This window comes from Phaenicophaeus curvirostris, chromosome 16 (assembly GCF_032191515.1).
Source record: "Phaenicophaeus curvirostris isolate KB17595 chromosome 16, BPBGC_Pcur_1.0, whole genome shotgun sequence".
Classification (NCBI taxonomy): Eukaryota; Metazoa; Chordata; class Aves; order Cuculiformes; family Cuculidae; genus Phaenicophaeus; species Phaenicophaeus curvirostris.
Genome location: NC_091407.1, coordinates 13919909 through 13939153, shown reverse-complemented (window position 1 = coordinate 13939153; position 19245 = coordinate 13919909). Strand labels below are relative to the sequence as shown.

The window sequence follows — 19245 nt, the reverse complement described above, 5'->3', positions numbered from 1 at the left end:
AAAATATGAGCACAAAACCTCTAGCAGCATCTGCTGAGTCTTTTAAAGTCACCAAGCCATGGGGTAAATTGGAGAGGATGGTAACAGATGATAATGTTGAGTCCCTGCCAAATTTCCAATTGCTGTTTCAGCATGAGAATCTACTAGAATTCTCCAGTACATTTGCTAACCTGAGTGCTAGAGAATTCACCTGGAAACAATGAGCAGTGATGGAAAATTTCAGCCTGAGCAGTTGAAACATGGAAAGTTAAGCATCTGAAGACAATGGCTTATATTAGAAAATGTTAGCTGTAACCATAGAGACTGCTACAGGCTTCGCTTATATTGATGCGTTCTCTCCTCACTGTAAGAACATATGTGTGATAATGCCTATAGCTGAGCTTATCAAACCAGATATGCAGCCCCACCTCTGTCAAATATTGAATAGTGTCCTCTTAGTGACCAGGCTGATTCCAGCTCACATTTCTTCTGGAAACTTGTCTTTACAATCGCATCTAATTAATACGTGCTACTCGTTGTTGCCACTGTATCTGACCTTTTGAGTTTTTAAGCTATACTACAGAGACAGTAATAAAGAAACCTTTTAATTTCTAACAGTGGCTGTATATGCAATATTGCATCCATCAACAGCAAACAGCTGTTTATCTCACTCCTACTAATCAATTTGGTGTCAGAGCAACTGACACACTCTTCCAAAAAGAAATATGAGGCAGAGACAGCAAGGGTGTTGTTCTGTAACACAACAGGATTAAGAAGGGATTTTGCCTCCTTTTCTCACAAACAGAAGTTTCCATGACAAGAGAATGATGAAATGGTTTGTGTGGGAAAGAATTCGATTACATAAACCTGACCTATAGCTGAGGGAACAGAGAGCCCTAACTAACAAGTTCTAATTCATAAATGTTTCAGTTCAAACTTGGAAGTTTAATATGCTGTGCATCTGCCTAAATGTTTGTTGCCCTGTTTCAACCCTTGAGGATGCTCATTGTTGGTATCTACACACAAGGCCAGTGCTGTAGTAGTGATTGCAGCTCAAGACTACGGTGCAGATATTGCCCTCTGCCTCCTTGGTTGAATAACTGGCCAAAGGGTGAGCTCAAAGAGTTGTAGTAACACTGGGCTGGTGGCCAGTCACTAGTGGTGTTCCTCAGGGCTCACTTTTATTCATCTCTTGAATGTTTTATATCAATGATCTGGATACAGAGGCTGAGTGCACACCGAGGAAGTTTGTTGATGATAATCAATTAGGAGGAGACATTGAGTCGCTTGAGAGCAGAGAAGCCTTAGAGAGAACTTTTGGTAGATTTGTGTGCTGAGAAATCACCAACCGTATGAAATTTAACAAGGATAAATGCTGGATTCTGCTCATGGGACAATGTAATCCTAAGCAAAAACATGGTCAAACACTGGAACAGGGACTCAGTGAGGCTGTGGGACCTCTGTCCTTGGAGGCATTCAAATCCCCACTAGGTGTGGCCCTGAGCAGCCAGATGTAACGGACGTGCCCTCGGCAGGGGCTTGGACTAAAAGCTCCAGTGGTCCCTTGCACCCTAATTCATCCCGTGATTTTTTTCATTGCACAGTTGCTAGGTATGATGTGCTGGGGGAGCAGCTGAGGGGATAAAGTTAGCTTTGGTTGGGAGAACTGGAGTAGAAATAGAGTTCAACCATTGCTCTCTATGGCTCAGCAAGATGTGAGATTTTCTGTCCAGTGAAACCTTTTCCCAGTGAGACACAAAGACTGGATGAGCTTCACATGGAAGCCATAGGCAATTCTTCCTTCTATTTCAGGCCCTGTTACTACCTGGAAAAGAACTCTGTGTCTAACTATCATGTCTTATTTCATGGTGTACATTGAATATCTGCTCTGTGACTTTTAAAAATGCATTTAATGTGAAGGAAGGTAAATCACTCGAGCAATGTTTGCATAGTATGTCCTGTCCTGCCTGCTTTGATTCTGAATTTCAGCTGAAATAATAACATCCAGAAAATGTAAGCTATATCTGGATTTTGCATCTTCCTGTGGCTGCCAGAAGCAGAACAGTTGGTTCAGGTTATTAATTCAGGAGACAGTGTCTTTCTGTTCTGTGCTGATGGCAAAGTGATCTCCCACTGCTCTTCTCTCAACGTGAGACTCATGAGGCAGTCACTCAGCATCACTTATTTCCACTTACAACCTCTTACAGCCTCCTTCCTGCAAAGCAGAGAGCTCCTTCCTTTGAGGAGACTTCAGTCATTCCAGGTGACAGGGAAGAAGATCTCCAGAGGAATTTTCTCCTTCCTCGTCTTCTGTGCTCTCACCTTTTCTGTCTCTCTTGTTTTCCACCAGCCTGTGTCCTCTGCTCTAGGGACTTGTCTGGCCTAAGTCAGCTTTAGTGAAAAATCTTTCCTTGGGAAGAGTAACTTGATTCGTTTGGAGATTCCTACATGGATGACTGTTATCTGCGGGTCTGTGTTCTTATAAATCACCAGCTTTCCCTCATTTTTGGGGGTTTTGTCCAGTTCATGGTTTTTCCATGCCTGTTCATCAAGTTGCCTGTTAGGTGTGCAAAGAAGGTGCTGTGAGTTTTTGTGCAGAGCTCAGTTGGGATGCGCCTGTTATGCCAAGGGTGCCAAGGACAATCTTTGTTAATGTAGAAAGATTCTAGGTTCTGGCCTGCCTCCTCCTCACTATACTCAGCATTTGTCTGATGATGTGTCATCTCTGCTCGCCTTGTAGGAAATAATGCTGCAACATTGTGGTAGCAAGGTGAGACCTCCTGGGAAAGGATTTTCATTACACTCCTGCACACACAAGTACAAGTATGTGCAAAGAGTCCATCCAGCAAGCAAGAACCAAGAAGCTTGTATTTGGTCAATCTTTCCAGGATTCCATGAGATGATGCAAAGGATGACAGCTGTTGAGTCTTCCTCATGTCTTCTGGGCTTTTTGTAGGTAAGCAAAAGTGTGCTAGGTTTGCATGTTCCCTTTTGTCCCAGCCAGGAGCTGTCAGTGATCTGTATTGCTGTTCTCTCCTGTCTGTTACACATAATGATCTACTTGTCCTTAATCTCCCAAACTGGACTTTAAGAAGCTGCAGGTAGATGGGCATTAGGTTCTTGATGACTCAGTAATCTTGGTACCATCGGCACCTGCTATTCTAATACAACTTATCCTGCCATTTTTTGCTCCGGTGCTTCTACACCAAATAGTCTATCACGTCCGAACAGTGTTGCTGAAAATGATAGAGCCACTTTTGTGTCCTGTGGGCCACTTTGGATCTTTGCCCCTGCCCCACAGATATGGTGCTATATATCACAGGTAGGATTGTTCTGAAGCTGAATACCACAGACTGTGAAGATGTTCCTAGAGGTAAAGAGGTTGCCATCTTCAGGACAACCTCCTTGTGAAGCAACAGTACTGGTAGTGCAAGACCTGAGCTGAGCTGCTCACCTGGAACTTGAGATGGCAAAGCTGGGACTCACCAAAACATTTCACATTAAGTCAACTTACATCGCAGGACTTCTACCTCAGAAGGAATCATATCACCCTCATACCATGAGATCTCAAGACAGGTCGCACAGAAGCTTTGCCTAAAACTAAAACATAACCCTGAAAGCATATTTTTCATCTGTGCTTCTGTCATTGTTCAGAGATTCTGATTTTTTTCTTCTTCGAGGAGTAAACTAACCAAGACATTAATGAACTTCTTCGTGTCTCTGAGCTGTTGTTATTTCCTTAACCGTGTGCTAAGAGATTGTCTTCTAAGTGAGTTCATGGTGAAAAGCATCAGTGCCATGTCCTTATATGCATCAGTATTGTCACAGGCCAAGGATATTCATCTTCCAGCAACCTCAAGTGAAGAGAACGTATTCTTCATTGTGACTGAAAAGCGTTACGCATATGAACACTCAAGGAACCGAAGTCCGTTATGAGCCACCTGACAAGATCAGCCCCTTGCGTTTCTGTCAAACAGCGGAGGGCAGCATCGACATTTTGAAGGAAGATTCATAGGTACTGAGCACATTTCTGCAGAGCTGGTGATCTTATTAAGTGCATCTGCCAGAGGCAAGGTGTTAACAAAAGGATGTTGCAGACATTTCTGAATGAATGAAACAAACTGAATATTTTTCTGACAGTGAGGTAAAGAAGCTTTATCTCAGCCTGTGATGAGTCTCAGGGCTCATAAGTTCTTTCCTGATCACCAGGGAAGGTGCTGTAAATGAACACACCATTACCTCTCACCAAGGAGCACTGTGAGTCAGTAATTGCCAATGCTGAGTTTCCTTTGAAATAAGGAAATAATTCTGAAACAAGTCACAGAAATTCTGCCTAGAAGAACTTGAGGCATCGTACCACGCTCCAGTGAGTTCCTGATTAAGGAATCCGAAGAACAGCGTGGTTAATGAGGGGCTTCGAGCTGATTTCAGCTGTTTGGTTGCTGCCTCCAACTTTTCTGTGAGGGCACCCTGTTTAAACTGACCTCAAGAATGTCAAGAAATTACTGACACGCACTTCTGCACATTTTCCCCACAACATGCAACGTGACTGTTAGTTGTCTTGGGTTGCATTATTAAAGCCATGCTCAGACTCATTAGCAATTTGGCCTGAAATACCAAGAACTTGGATACCATCCGAAGAGAGTTATATGTAGGATGATAATGAAGTATTTATTGCTGTTTCTGGAACCACAAAGTTCCATAATTTTAATTATTCTTGAGTCTTTGGGAGCAATACAGCTGAAAAAAAAAACAGTTCTAGAGAATTGAAATACACATCTATACCTCCTACCACCTATATTCACGTGCAGCTATGGAATTTTATGCTCACTTATTCGCAAATCAGAAAAGTTGATTTCTGGTGCCAGCTCACTATGCCAGCAGTTTCTGATGCCAGATTGTGAGGTCCTATCTCCAGATGAAATAGCAATATTGAAATCCCCTCCTGGCTGCTTCTCCAGGCTGGTCGGGTCATGAAACTGACTGTCAAAGATCCAATATTAGTGCGTGTTCTCAAGGCAACACTGAAGAGGTGGCCAACAGAGAAATTGCTGTTAGAGTTCAAAGCATTTTTAATCCATAAACATGAGCTGTTTGCTCGTAAAGGATCTCTTCTGGGAAAATCATATTGCTACTCCTGATGGAGATTGCTGAGTCATGTTAACTACGTTACATGCAGCTTAGATTGTGTGCATGAACATTTTAGTCATGCATTTTGGCTTTAGTCGTGCATAGTGACTTGGAAATTACAGCAGCATAAAAAAGCCCCGTAAATGAATGAATTACCTGCCAAGCTATGTGACACTGCATGCTGAAAGCCCCAGCGTTCCTTGAACAGTGCCCGAGAAGCAATAGTCCAGAGCCTGTATTGATTTCTGAAGGCTCTTTCAGACAGAAAATTAGCTTCCTAATTGGGGTAAACTCATATTAAGAATGCCTCAATGGGATTTCATCCTCCTTAGAAACACCCACTGCCTCAGCCTCTGCTCCCTGCTGAAGATATCTGCGGTTGCTGCCTACCAGCAGCCCTAAAGGCAGAACTGCCCTCCTGGCTGATGAGTTCAAGAATCTGACAAAAGCAGCCTCATTTGAAGTGTCACACTGTGCCATCCTGTCCCTGAGCAAGTAATCAGACTGGACAATGTTGCAAGCAGCCAAAGAGATCTTGAAATGGTTTATACTTGCTATGTTCCTCATAACTCAGTGTTGTGCACCTGCTCTGATAGTTGGAGTCTGTCTGAGCTATGATGACACATCATCTCAAGTTGCTCCTCGTATCAATTCCACCTTGATCTGTCTGATAAATTTTCATATGAGCAAGTAGAGGCTTTGGGGTTTTCTCTGCATCACAGTTTATCATATGACAAATAACCTATATGCTAGAAACAGTGGAACTGAGCAATGTGTGCTCGTGAATAACTATTGAAATTATGGCCCCTGACTGAGATGGAGCACTGCACTCGAAGGACAGGCTGGGTGCTGCATTGTTGAGTAGCTGAAGAGACATCAGTGTCAAAGCAGTACTGTCTTGGAGCGTGTGCATCCCTCTTACCTCCTCATTGGCATTCCCGCTAGCTCCAGACACTGATGCCGTTATTTGAGGGAGAAAGCGCTCATGTTAGGTCGTGGGCCACAGCTACTGTCCCCAAGATCTCTGAACTGCTGAACAACACAGGGAAGTCACAAGAGGATGTGACAAGTCAACTAGACAAATGTCATCTGACTTGGGAGGAAAAGAACTATGTATAAGGGCAAAACTTGGGTTTGGGTGGGGTGAGTTTTGATGGAGGAAGCCATTGTGTCATTCCTTCTTTGTGCAAAAATATTTCATTGTTCTTGGTCTCCATGCACGCTGCAGCATCCAGGGAGATGAGGGAGGTGTTACCCTTTTTCGTGTTACCAGCAACAAAAAGTTATCCTGACTTTCCTTTGACAGCCTCAGATCTCTGTGTCCTGCTTTATGAATGTAAAACTTGCACCGGAGATGGGAGAGAGAGAGCACCTGTGTGCTAGATGGGAAAGAGTCCTTCTCCTTTGTTTGTTTTTTGAGGATAAAGCACTAAATCTTCTCTGTAGGGCCTTGATAGCATGTGAGGGACCCAAAACATACTGTCTTAGTGACTGAAAGACTGGGGGTAGGCCTTTTGTTGTGACCCTGCTGGGAAGGGGAATAGAGATTGCTGCAGAAAGAGTGACCCTAACAGTCCACTTGCAGTTTCCTGTTTGAGACCTAGTTCTCAGAAAGATGCTGACCATCCACATCTTGCGACACCCACATGGTGGTCTGCCACATCAGGGAAAATCTAATTATTTCTTTAATACGCAATTCCAGAGCTACTATTGTGATGCTGTGAGCACACTGTTGGCTGCGAAACATGTACTAGGTGCTGGGTTTTGTGGTGGGTGCTCTGTAGACCTAATGAGTGTTGAGTTTCCTTGCACATTTTCTCTGCATGTTTGATCCTGTCTGCTTTGTTCCTCTTGGTCTGTGTTTTCTGTCCTCGTTTCTTGTCTCTGGCTGTCATTGCTCTGCTTTTCCAGACTTACCCACTAAGTTGGACCTGACACCAGGAACTCACTTTTATCTTCCCTCTTCAGTGTAAGAGAGAAGAAAAGGGGAAAAAATGGTACAGACTGAGAAATGTGCATCTTGTTTGGGAAAAGCACTAAAGTAAGCTTGAAAGGGCTATAGAAATCTCATGCTTTCTCTTCCAGGCATATTCTGATGGTTTTAGTCATTTGCTCATCTCTGCTGCTCCAATACTGGGAATTACAAGCCACAAATATTGGAGTGATCAATAAAAAATGGTGAAAGGAATAAACATTGAGCATGCTGTTGTGGCTGGCGTAGGGACTCAGCTCTGAGCAGTCAGCCCATCTGTTGGTTCATACAGTCTCACAATATCAGACCATCTGCCTGCTCCTCTTGTGCTGCAGTGTAAAAAACTGGGAGAGAGAGGGAGACCACAGAGCTGTGAGAGACATTTCTCCAAACAAAGTAAGCTTCATGATCCTAAAAGCCATCAAAGATACCTAAAACTACCTGTTACTGTAAAACAAATAAGGCAGTCAAAGTAGATAAAGGGCTGGCAACCAGATAAGAGATTGCAGTTCATGAAACATGAGATTATGCTAAATACCTGAAACTGCTTAAGTGAGAGAAGAAATGCCAGCTGTTTTGATATTGTACAGCTTTAGTTCCTCATTAGTTTCTCAGTTTTGAAAACTGAGGTGGAGCTATGAATCATAAAATTATTCTCTTGTACGTGATCCCTGCCCATGGCAGGGGCGTTTGAACTGGATGACCTTTATGGTCCCTTCCAACCCAAACCTCTCTATGATGATGTGTTTTCTATGACTTCTTATGGCTTGGTCATTGAGCTTGGTTCTGAACTTAATCTGGTGTATGATGCCGAGCAGACTGAGGAATGTCTTTGCGTCTATATTCTCCTTCTTCCTGGTGTAGCAGTAACATAGCGAATAGGGTAATATAGTGGAAAAGACTATGAAAAATACTCTACATCAGGACTATCTCATATGCCTTAATAAATATCTGTGGGTTAAATGTTCCCCTTTGAAGACCTATAATGCAGGGCCTGTGGTGCGCTCCCACCCTCAGTGCTGTGCAGAGAAATGAATTATGGTCAGACCTTGCCCACAGCAGAGAACTAGTCTTCCCCATGCCTTTGGCACCACCAGCATGAAAAGCAAGACTATTAATTTCTTTTAGGAATTTAGCTTGACTTCTGCTATTAAGTGTGGTTTCATCCTTGTATATCTAATTAGCTTTCAAAAATAACTTTAATGATTCATAACAGATGTGTAAGAAAACACAGATAAAATGTTAGTAACACATTTCTTTTTCCTTACTCATCAGCCTCCTAACACGGCTACACAGGTACTTGTCTGTGTGGGTATGTGTATTCCCTAGTGCAGATATATTAAGAATAGTGCAAGCAGAACATGAAATATCGGAGAAGACATTGCTTTGGAAAGCATCCAATTCTTGTGGGAGACCCAGTTACATTTCTTTTCACTGAGTGCAGGCCTCTGAGTGGTCTTTTTAGAAAATCTATCCTCTTTTTTTCTCCTCAGAACAGCTGTTGGGTACACAAAAAAGGAAGTTGTTTTTTTTTAAACTTGGCTGTTACAAGTTTCATTTGTCTCTTTTCCAGCATGAAATCTGTTCTGCATTGTCCTTCTCATACAAAAAAAAGTATTCCCTGTCTTTGACCATAACTGTCAAGTTCTTCTCTCTCTCTCTCTTTAATTTTTATGATAACTTTTTTGAGCTGGGGCTGGCAGAGGAGGGATGAGCGTTGCACACAGATTTCTGCGGGTGGGTGCATCATGAATACATGTGGTGACACGGTGACTTCTTTGTTTTGTTCTTTGTTTCCTACAATGATCCTAATATTTCTTTTCAACTTTTCTTAATCTCTGCAGAGCAGTGAATTAATGTTTTCATAGAAGTGTCTGTCATCGCTCCAAGAACTCTATCCTGAGGGGTAAAAGCTAATTCAGAACCCATCACTGTATATGTAAAGGTAGGTTTGCTCTTCATGTTCATCACTTTGCTTTCATCAACACTTACTATTACCTGCTGTTTTCACTCTGTGACTGCAAAAGATTTGTGGATAGTTTAGATGCCTGTAGTATATCCAGTGCCATTTGCCCTTTTAGTTGAATCTGTATATTTCTTTTAATCAGCTCTTGTTTTTCTCACATTCCCTTCTTCACAAGGTCTTTTTTAAAACCTCTGCTGCTTCTGCAAGGATGCTGAATCTCTGTTAGTCAGAAACAAGTTACCACTTCCTAACATTTGAACCAAGTGCCCCACACCACTCACGAATAAGTCAAGGGTTACCAGTTTCCCAACTAAGTTCTCCATGCTCTTAAAACTTGTCCACATTTTAGTCTCTGCACCATACTAAGCATGATGTTTTCTCAGTCTATGCATAGGGTTCCTACTCTTTAGTTTTCTGTCTTTACAGCTTCTCTAATATACATTTTAACCCTGCTGCTGTAAGCCATCCCAAGGGGTGATCACTAATATAATTCTGTAGTTTTGTATCTGAGCATGGAATCCATCCACAGAGATAGTGTTGCTGATTAATGACATTACCTTGTTATTCTGATTCAGTTTTAGTACATGACATCTGCTTTGTCTTTCAGTGTAATCAGTACCAAGACATTATTGTCCCACTAATTATCTTTCTTCCATCAAATTTCTGGTACACCTATTATGTCGGTATCCATTAAAATCAAGCTTCTAGTTTCTCTTCTCATTAATTGCTGTTGTAGTGCTGCCTTAGAAACATGTATAAATTTGGCTCAGCTTTCTCTTTTTCCATGCTGTGTTTAGGTGAGATTTTATTTGTTTATCTGCTGTTTGTTGTGTGCTATCTTAGTTTTTCCAGATATTTTTTAGACTATACAGAATTCTTATTGCATCGTCTCTATAGGATGCATCATCTCTACATGATGCATCATCAGGAGCTGTGCAGAGGACATGCAAAAGGCATCTTCCACCTCTGCCAATGCAGTCTCCAGTTTAAAAAGTCCCCTGTGACATTTTGGACTGTTAAATGCTCACTGGCAATGAGCATCTTCCTTCTGTGAGGTTTTGCCTTGCCTCCCCCTCTATAGTCTCTAAAAAGTCTTGTCTATTTTATGTGTGTGAATTTCCCTATAAACAAGTAAAAAGCACTGTAACATAAGCACTTGCTGATGACCTGACCTGCTGCTTTGCCATTCTTCGTGGATATTATTCCACAGATATCACAGCTGAAGCAAGCGAGGTCCTGCAGAGCATTAGAGTAACTTAGATCAGATTATACCATGTGTGTAAGGAGTTTGTCTTGTGAAACTTGTCCTGCGTTGGTGTGGCCATCTCTATATTTTGAGCCAACTCTGACCTTTCAGCCTATTCCTGAAGCAACTTCCCAAGAGGTCTCCTCAGGCCAGAGTACCTCATTTTTGTGCTACAGGCACTCCAGGTTCTTCGAAAGTGCCAGGCTCACAGCCTCAGTGAACATCATCCTGAAAACTATTTGGGGCACCCTGTCATCTCCTTGCTCCTCCCTAGCAAAGTTCTTCCAACATAAATACTGCTTCCAACTGATTCCAGCTGTATGTATCCCAGCCTTCACCTACAGGAGGAGTTTGGCTGGTCATGACTCCTTGTCCTCCAGCTCTCTGTGTCACTGTAGCTGACAGCTGACATTTCTACACCTATGGAAGAATGAGGGAGTTTGAATCCCCACACGGTTCTAGGCAGGAGGAAGAACAGACCTGCATATGCATGTGGTGTAGACTGGATATTAGGAAATATTATTCCCCTGAAAGTGTTTTCAGGCATTGGAACAGGCTGCCTAAGGAAGTGGTGGAGTCACCATTCCTGGAGGGATTTAAAAGACACATAGATGTGGTACTTAAGGACATGGTTTAGTGGTGGATGTGGCAGTGTGAAGTTTACCTTTGCACTCGGTGATATTGAAGGTCTTTTCTGCGATTCTGTGTTATATTAGCCAGCAAAATCATCTATCAGGCAATGTGATGGGACATATTGTTATCTTTTTCTTTCCATTGTGGTGCCACTGTTTCCAAACATAATATGTGGTGTTGGTTCCTTCTTTTTGAATGTTCCTTCCTTTTGGAAGTCCTCCTGGGCACAGATTTGAAGCAATGAGAAAGGGGAGCTCGAAGGTGCATCATATGTGATGAGAGGAGAGTGGTGGAGTGTGTCCCAGCCTGAGTGTTCAGGATGGGCACTGCATCAGGGAGCTTTACAGATTTAGTAAGTTTTTCAACAGCCCAAAGGGAGAGAAAAGGCTGCAAGCAGCATTCAAAAATGGACCAAGTAGCTGAGAACTGAGTGTACTTTTCAGTGCAATGCCTAAGTCTCCCTTACTAAACAAGTTATCCTTTACTTCTTCAGACATCAAAATAATTGGCAGGAACAAAACTCCCATTAAGTTTTGTGGAGAAGATCCCAGGAGCAGTTCAGCTACTATGGCAGTTTCCTTCCAAATCCTTTTGGAAATACTTTCTATCTTACTGCTCACATCTGTAATGAAAATTAGAAAACAGAACCCTTCTGAGATCCAACAACATCTGCTCTGTGAGAGCCCATTATAAGTCCTGGCCAATATAACCAGCTATTGTTCTATCATCCCTTACCAACAGCAAGTGGAAATTGTCATATTAAATATTTGTGGTCACAAAAAAATGTAGGTTTTTTTCTACTTATTATCTACCATCACCAAGCTGATTTTGTTAAGCAGATTTGGCACTAACAGCCAGCAATAGCTAATAAATTCAATGTTAAGCTTACAAGGTTCTGACAGATTGTTGGCAGCTGCCTTAAATGCAGGGAAGAGCTCTCTTAGTGTGGGTTGGAAATGCTTATTTATACCATTCTGTGGGTCTGCTTGCCCCGAATCCTGCTGCCTCCTTTTAGTAGATGTCATCGGTGCAATATATGTGAAGGGTATAATAACTGATCAGAAATATAGTATCCTGCGGCATTAGAGATCAGGACATATGGATTAAAGATAGGAAGCTCGAGCATAACCTATTGCATTTTTACTGTAAGAACAAGAAATATTTTCATTTATGAATGCAAGATTTATGCGAGGGATGTAGCCAGGCCTCACCATAGATGTTTTTATTTTACTGTGAATGTTTCAGTGATTTGCTTTTCTGTGCTAAGAATGTTTTAAATATTATGCAGACATCTTATACTGATTTGCTGCTATTTGATGAGGGACTGTAGGACAGACTGACTTGCTGCTATTTGATAAGGGACTGTAGGACAGACTAGCTGCACAACTAGACTAAGTTGGGTCTTAGGCTTCCTTTTAATGTGCCTTAAAAGCAGAAGATGATGTGCTTGGAAGGAGGCATAGGCTTCAACAGCCTGTATTTTGCTTAGAAGCTGGTTAGAGAGAGGTCTTTGGGTCAGGGGAAACCAACTGGAAGAAAGCTTCAGCAAGCCTGAGTGCTCAGTTGCAGTAACAGAGCAGGTACACGTGGAGACCTTTTAGATAACCAGAACCTTGAACAACCCTGTTTTAGTTGCAATGCTAAAATTGTGCAGAGAAACTGAATAAGCTGAACTCTCATTATGCAAATAAGTTTAGTCCAAAAATTCTTGGTTACACAATGGAGTGTGAAAACCACAATGTATCTGTATAACTGAACTCCACATTTTATATTCAATGCATTTTCTCATACCTCGTTTACTTGGAAGAAGAATCAAGAACCTATCCCAGCACTGGGTGTAACTGAGTAGTTGATAAGCCTATGACCATTAAAGTCAATGTTGAGTGAGGGGATGAAATTATTAAAGGAGTAGGAAGTCCTTTCTAACTGGAAAAAAAACCAAAAAAGAAGTCAAGAAGTTGATTTGTGCAGTGAAAGTAAGTTGGGCATTGTCGACGCAGTATCAGGACAGTATGAGACTGATGGTGAAAAATTAAGATGAGCTGTGTTGCAGTGTCCACCTTGATCCACAGCTGCTCATGAGTCAGATGGTCAGCACTTTCCACCTCTGTATAAGCATTCCCCTCCCTTTCTGTCAACAACTCCATGGCAACATTACTGAAATAGTTATAAGTTTCTTTATACCACTATGAAAGAGTCTTCCTTCCTCAAAAAGGGAAAATAGAATAGTCTAGAAATACACACTGACATCTTGCAGCAACTCTAAAATTCAATTAAAAAAAAATTTCTGACAGCATTTCACAGACCCAAAAGAAATCCTTAAAGTAAAGCACTAAATGCTGTTTTGGAAAGTGTGTGGGTGATGCAAACAAGCATTATGCACCATAACGAACTCTCACAGAATATGGATAAAGTACAAAACATCCCGTTACCTTTATAACAGACACCTTGTGCTTATTTTGAGGCTCTCTCCTGAAGGTGTCATGAAATGCCCACTAGTCCCTGTGCTGGGAAAGGCAGTTAGCTGGTTGCTTTTTTGGTTCTTCTGATATCTTTATCAATGTTCATTATATGTCCTCTCACATGTATCTCCCTTGGGCTGGAGAGTCTTAGTCTCGTCCTTGTACAGAACTTCCCAGAACTCTGCTTATCCTTGCTGCTGTTCTGTAAGCTGGACTAAAAAGGACGGAACATCACACTGCATTTGATAGAAGTTGAAGCACTCAGATGTATACAGTCCTCATACAACAGGATGGTCTCTGCGCTCTTCTCAAGTCCTTTCCTAATGCTTTCTAACAGATAGTTTGCTTTTTGACTGCTGCTGAGTATTGAGCCGGTGTTTTCACAAGGATGGCCATGCCACAAGGTCCCATTGGTGTGTGTGAGATTCAGCTCAGAGCCCATTAGTGGCAGTAATCCCAGGATTGTTCTTCCCCTACGTGCCTAATTTATTTAGGTTTACTTACAAAGAATTTCACAGAGACTGTCTCTGTTACTATTTCTCACTGATATAACCTGCTGCTTTACTAATGGTAATTGTCCTTCTCTTTCCATTTGTTCAGCCGATCAGCAGTTCAGACAAAGTAAGAACAATTGGTCCTTACACTGATTCTTGCCTCTGTCAGAGCTGATGAAGGCACTGTGAGCTCAAAAGGTTTTGCGACTGTCTCAAGTTATCTAAGAAATGGATTGCTTCTTTGTACAAACATGCATTTCCATCTGCCCTTTGGGTTCTCCAGAAGCCCACTGTTAGTGTGGAGGAGACTGCGAGGCTCATGCACCTCTTCCTTCAGCTGTGGGCAGAGAGCCCTGTCTTGAGCAGGGAGCAGGATGGGCTCAACTGCTCACTTTGTTAATCGAACTTACCCCATTTTTTTCCTGATAAATACTATTCTGAAGTACAGGTTAAATTGCTATTGAGAATTTACAACTCCACTATCAGTGTAAAGAAAACCTTTGCAGCCTGTCTCTTTCTGCATGCTGGAATATTTCTTTTTTTTGAGGGTAAATCAAACAAACAAGCATGTACATGATTCCCTCTCACAAAGAGAATTTCGGTACTGTGACTGCAGTTTTCTGACCATAAAAGTCTTCATGGCCTGAGGAAACCATGTAGTTTGTCCTTCCTCTCTGGAGGAAGAAGGGCAATATCTATATTACAATATAAATCTTTTTTGTTTGTTTTTGAAAAAATCCAGGTGACCGAAGAGAAAATCCATCAGAGAAATGACAGATCTGCATGAACTGTGTAAACAGCTGTCTTAAACCCTTGGCATTTGTTTCACCTGTATCTCTGCAATCTGGATGACACGCAGGTCCTGTGTGCTTGGGCAGTAACGTTTCCGCTGACACTGAAGTACCACAAGAAACAATACTGATGCGATTTGTAAAATGGGAAGAAGCCTTGACTGTATTGTCTTACCTTTTTCAGAAGCCGGGGCAAGGTCAATAAAACTTCGACATTTTTCACCTTTAAAAGAAAAGGATTATTTTAGGAGACAGAAGTTAACTGGTTTTCCTCTGCCTCCTCTTTCTGCCTGGTGTTCCTGCCATCGCTCCCACCTGAGACTCTACAGAAGTTTGTCTCACACTGACAGCAGACATTTACCCACGCCTCCAGCCTGGAACAAAATTGCTGTGCCCAAAGACTGGGCTCTCTCTTAGGATTAAGTCCCTTGATCAGGACTATGAAATACAGCTAGTGAAGAAAATGGTTTTCTCTGCTGATTGGGTTCCTGTTGGGTCAGCGATGCTCTTTTACAAGGCTAGAGCAGTGTCGCACTCCAGATGGAGCAACAATTGGAGAGCACAGGTCTCCTTCATCAATGCTTTTGCCCTCCTCCTCATCAGGACAATGCGTGTGCCCCACCACGGTCTGACCAAACCTCCCAGTGCCAGGAAGCATTGCCATGGGCATAGAGGTCTCAATAGACAGATACGACACGTGACTAGGACAAACAAAACCTGAAACACAAAGCAAGCAAGCAATTGCATAGTGTTTAAAAAAACCTGTTAAATATCAGGCAAATACTATGGCCACCACCGCCCTGTGCCACTCCCTCTTCTTTGTGGCTGCTGCGTCCATTTGTCATTGTAAACTAAATTTTCTCTGTTCAGGACTCCACCTCCATTTTTGAGAAGCATATTGCTTCTGAGGAGGAGATGTATCTTAAGGGTGGATGTTTTGAATTTTCTTTTTACTTCTTCAGGCAATCAGAGATTATAAAGTAGTCTTCTGCTCTAGGTGCACCTATCCACCATGTATGTGTTTCTCTCAACAAGCTCTGTTCCAAGGTGTCCAATAGCCTGATGCCTCGAGGAATCAGAGCACAACATGCCTGACAGAGGTAATGGAGAAGAATCTATTTTGCCCTTTAAGACTTCGATTGATGCAAAGATGGCTTCAGAAGGAGGTTTATTTATTAGTTTTGCTCAATTTTAAGCATGCAGTCAAAAGACTGATTTAGGAAATGTGAGCCATTAAAAAACAATAAGCAGTGAAATGTTGTAGTGATGTCAAAGTCACTGTGTAATATTTTCTGTGTACAAACCAATATAAAATGTTAATCTTTCTGGTGCCTTCGTTGGCCAGATTGAGATAAATGTAACCATTCAACTGGTAACTGTGCTGAAATAACATTCTATTATTATAATGCTATTGTTACCACATTTATTTATGTTTTGTAATTTTAAACCTGTGCTAAATATGCTAAAAAGAGTTGTGTACATAGTCTGCAGTCTGTTTGTCTAGGTAAAAGTCGCTATAGAAGAAGAGGTCCACCTGACACTGAAATAAACCTTTCAATGGCATAGGGAAAGATCTCTACTCAGTGAATCCAGGCACTGGCAAGAGGACAGTCAAGAAAATGAAGTGACGTGACTTATCAAAGCACCATCTTTGTTTCCAAAGAGGCAAGTACTGAGCAGAAGAATAAGTTATTATGTTTTGGGGCAGATAGACTGAAAGATACCCAGTGGATGACTGAAATCACAGCATCCCAGAAGCGCTGTGTTGAAGGACCATGCGGGTCTGTTGTCCAGCCTAATGTTCAGAGCAGGACTATCACTAATGCCTGATCACATCAGTTCTGATTTTGCCCAGCCAAATTCTGAAGTACTTGAAGGATGATGATAACCATTCTTTAGTAACTCCAAGGATGGAGTTTCTCCTCCACTCTGGTCCCAGGCTTGCGCTTCTCTTCTAGAGAAGTGTTTCCTTATGCCCAGCCTGAACTTCTCTGGCTGCAATGTCATCTTTGTAGGGACATGAGAAGCTCATCTGCCTCAACTTCTTTTCACACATGGTCTACTTTTGGCCCTTCACCAAACAATCAAGATAAAGATATTTGTTCACTACAAAAGATACTTGCTGTAAGTAGGAATCATTCTCATCCGGAGACTCTGAATATTAGGGCATGAGATGTGTCAGGAATGCATTGACATAAAATCAAGGAGAGGGACCCTTAGATTTGAGTTTGATATAAGCAGATTAAGATGGACTTTTCATTCTAGCTATATGGATCTGTGGTTTGGGTTTGTTTTCAGTGGCTTTTTTTTTTTTCAGATGTCAGCTATTACTTTCATTGCAGTTCTATCTTAACCTGACCATCTAGCACTGAGTCATCTCACACCTGTGGCTGCAGTGAATCTGAAGCCATATTACTGGAAACTTTTAACAAATACCTGACTCTCTAGCATGTGAGCCCAAGACAGTCAAAAAGGAATGGCATTTGCTGCTACAGAAGCTGTGCAGGCTGTTCTGAGAGCTGGAGACACACAGTACCTTTCAGATAGGTGGTAAGGTACAAAGCCTTTCTGAAATTCCTGGGTACTGAGGAAGTGATTGACATCGTAGTGTGTGGCTGTAGGTGCTTTGTCTGTGGGACAGATGTAGAGAGTGTGATGACAAGCTATTTAGAGGAATGTGCATCCTCATCCTCAAATCAGCTTGCTCAGAAAACCATCTCTCCCAGGAGACCTGGCTGTGGCTGAGCCCTCCAGTTTAAATAATATGGATAGGAAACACTGCAGTGTCCAGTAAAAGACCTTCTGAGACACAGCACAGAGAGTGATTGTAGGTTGGAGACAGAGAAAAGCCTGGAGGGAGGTCACTTCACTTTCAACAGCCAATATCTGGATTGTGCCCTGCTTCTTGCTAAAGGCTGTGGCAGGAACTGCTCAAGCAGCTCTTGATGAAGAACACTTCCCTTTGTTATTCCTGTTGCTGGAGCACTGGAAAGCCTCCTCCATTTTCAATGGTAACCACTGGTGGTATTTATAGACCACATTCATACTTCAACATACAGACATACATCTCACTGAGAACTGAAGATGTCAGCAGTGCTTTCACTGTTCCTCTTAGGATTTATTCTAAGTTATTTTTGGGTATCTTGTATAACTGATCTCTTAAGCCCTCTTAAGTTTAATTTTAGGCTTGGCAGAGTTTATCCTGCTGTGCTGCCCTTTTCCAGATGCATTTTCTCTTCATAACCAGGCTCCTGGAGAGTCTTCAGAGAATACAGAAAGGGCTGTTTAGAGATGCAACAAGAACAGCGTCTAGGATTCATTCCCCTGATGCTCCAGCCTTCACCAAATTGCAGCAGCAATTCTGACAGAAGAGAAAGCCAAGGAGTGATCTCTCCTGCACATAACTCACATAGAAAGAAGAGATGACCTGGCTTGAATGCTCTCTGCTTCCATGCAGGAACAGTGGCTGTGTGCAGTGCACATGAAGCTCTCTGGAGCTCAGCAGTGTAAGGGAACTGCTGGAGTCCAAGGAGAGAGGACTGATTGACCACCTAAACATCAATAAGAGCTTGGTACTGGCTTCATCTATGGCTTCCCAGGGGTGAGGTAGAAACTTCATCTATGCAAGCCCTTGCAAATACATTCCTTCGGAACCACACTGACTCTGGATGGACTCAGTTGTGTCTCCGCTGGGCTCCCTTAGAAGGGGGCATGAGTCATAAGGACCTGTAGGTCTGGATACCAGCAACTGGAAAGTCCTGAATTTGTATATATTTTTTCTCTAATTAATCCTAATTAATTAATCTGATCCTGCATATGTGCATGTGTATGTGTGTATATTTGTAACTTGTTATGGAACTTCAGACTGAATCAGCCAGAGAGCAGGAGGAGATATCTCTGGTGGCTAGGTGGCCCATGATAATATCTGAGGTCATCAGTGTGATGAACTTTTGTGTTTATATAGGGGGTTGCACTTTTCACTAGTTATCTCAAACCTGCTCAACCAGAGGGGAGTAAGAGAAGTGAGCTTGCTGATGGGAGTGATGTTTCTGAGGATGCTGAAATGGGCTGGGAGGAGACCTCATCCCTCTCTACAGCTCCCTGAAAGGAGATTGTGGTGATGTGGGTGTTGGTCTCTCCTCCTGGGTAACAAGTGATAGAAGGAGAGCAAACAGCCTCATGTTGCAGCAGGGGAAGTTTAGATTGGATATCAGGAAAAATGTTTTTACTGAAAGGGTTGTCAAGCACTGGCTGAGGCTGCCCAGGGAAGTGGCGGATTCATCATCCCTCAAGGGATTTAAAAGCTGTGGTGCTTGGGGACGTTGTTTAGTGAGACTTGGCAGTGCTACGTTTGCAGTTGGACTTGATGGTCTTTTGCAGCCTAAATAGTTCTATGATTCTATTCTAAATTTGTAACATGGCTGTTGCAATAGCAAGGACCAGAAGCCAATGCCCAGAATCATACTTACTGGTCCTATGTTTCTGAATTCTTCCCTCTCTGAGCTTGTGATAAATGTCTCATTAATAACCAGGGCAGCAAAATAAAAACAACTCTGAAAAATCCTAGTTTGT

General features: G+C 42.3%; 2 protein-coding genes across 4 annotated transcripts in view; one reads left to right on the top strand and one right to left on the bottom strand.

The window, feature by feature from the left end:
- KATNIP (katanin interacting protein) overlaps positions 1-19245 on the top strand; it is a 519483-nt gene that overhangs the window by 97341 nt on the left and 402897 nt on the right. The window lies entirely within an intron of this gene.
- The window catches only part of GSG1L (GSG1 like), a 58590-nt gene that overhangs the window by 26454 nt on the left and 12891 nt on the right, over positions 1-19245 (bottom strand). For 2 of the 3 annotated variants that reach the window (XM_069869732.1, XM_069869735.1), the window contains exon 2: positions 14849-14896. The exons of the other annotated variant lie outside the window; for it this stretch is intronic. In XM_069869732.1, coding sequence (XP_069725833.1) covers positions 14849-14896 — 48 coding nt within the window. The remainder of the gene's footprint in view (positions 1-14848; positions 14897-19245) is intronic. 3 annotated transcript variants of the gene reach the window in all.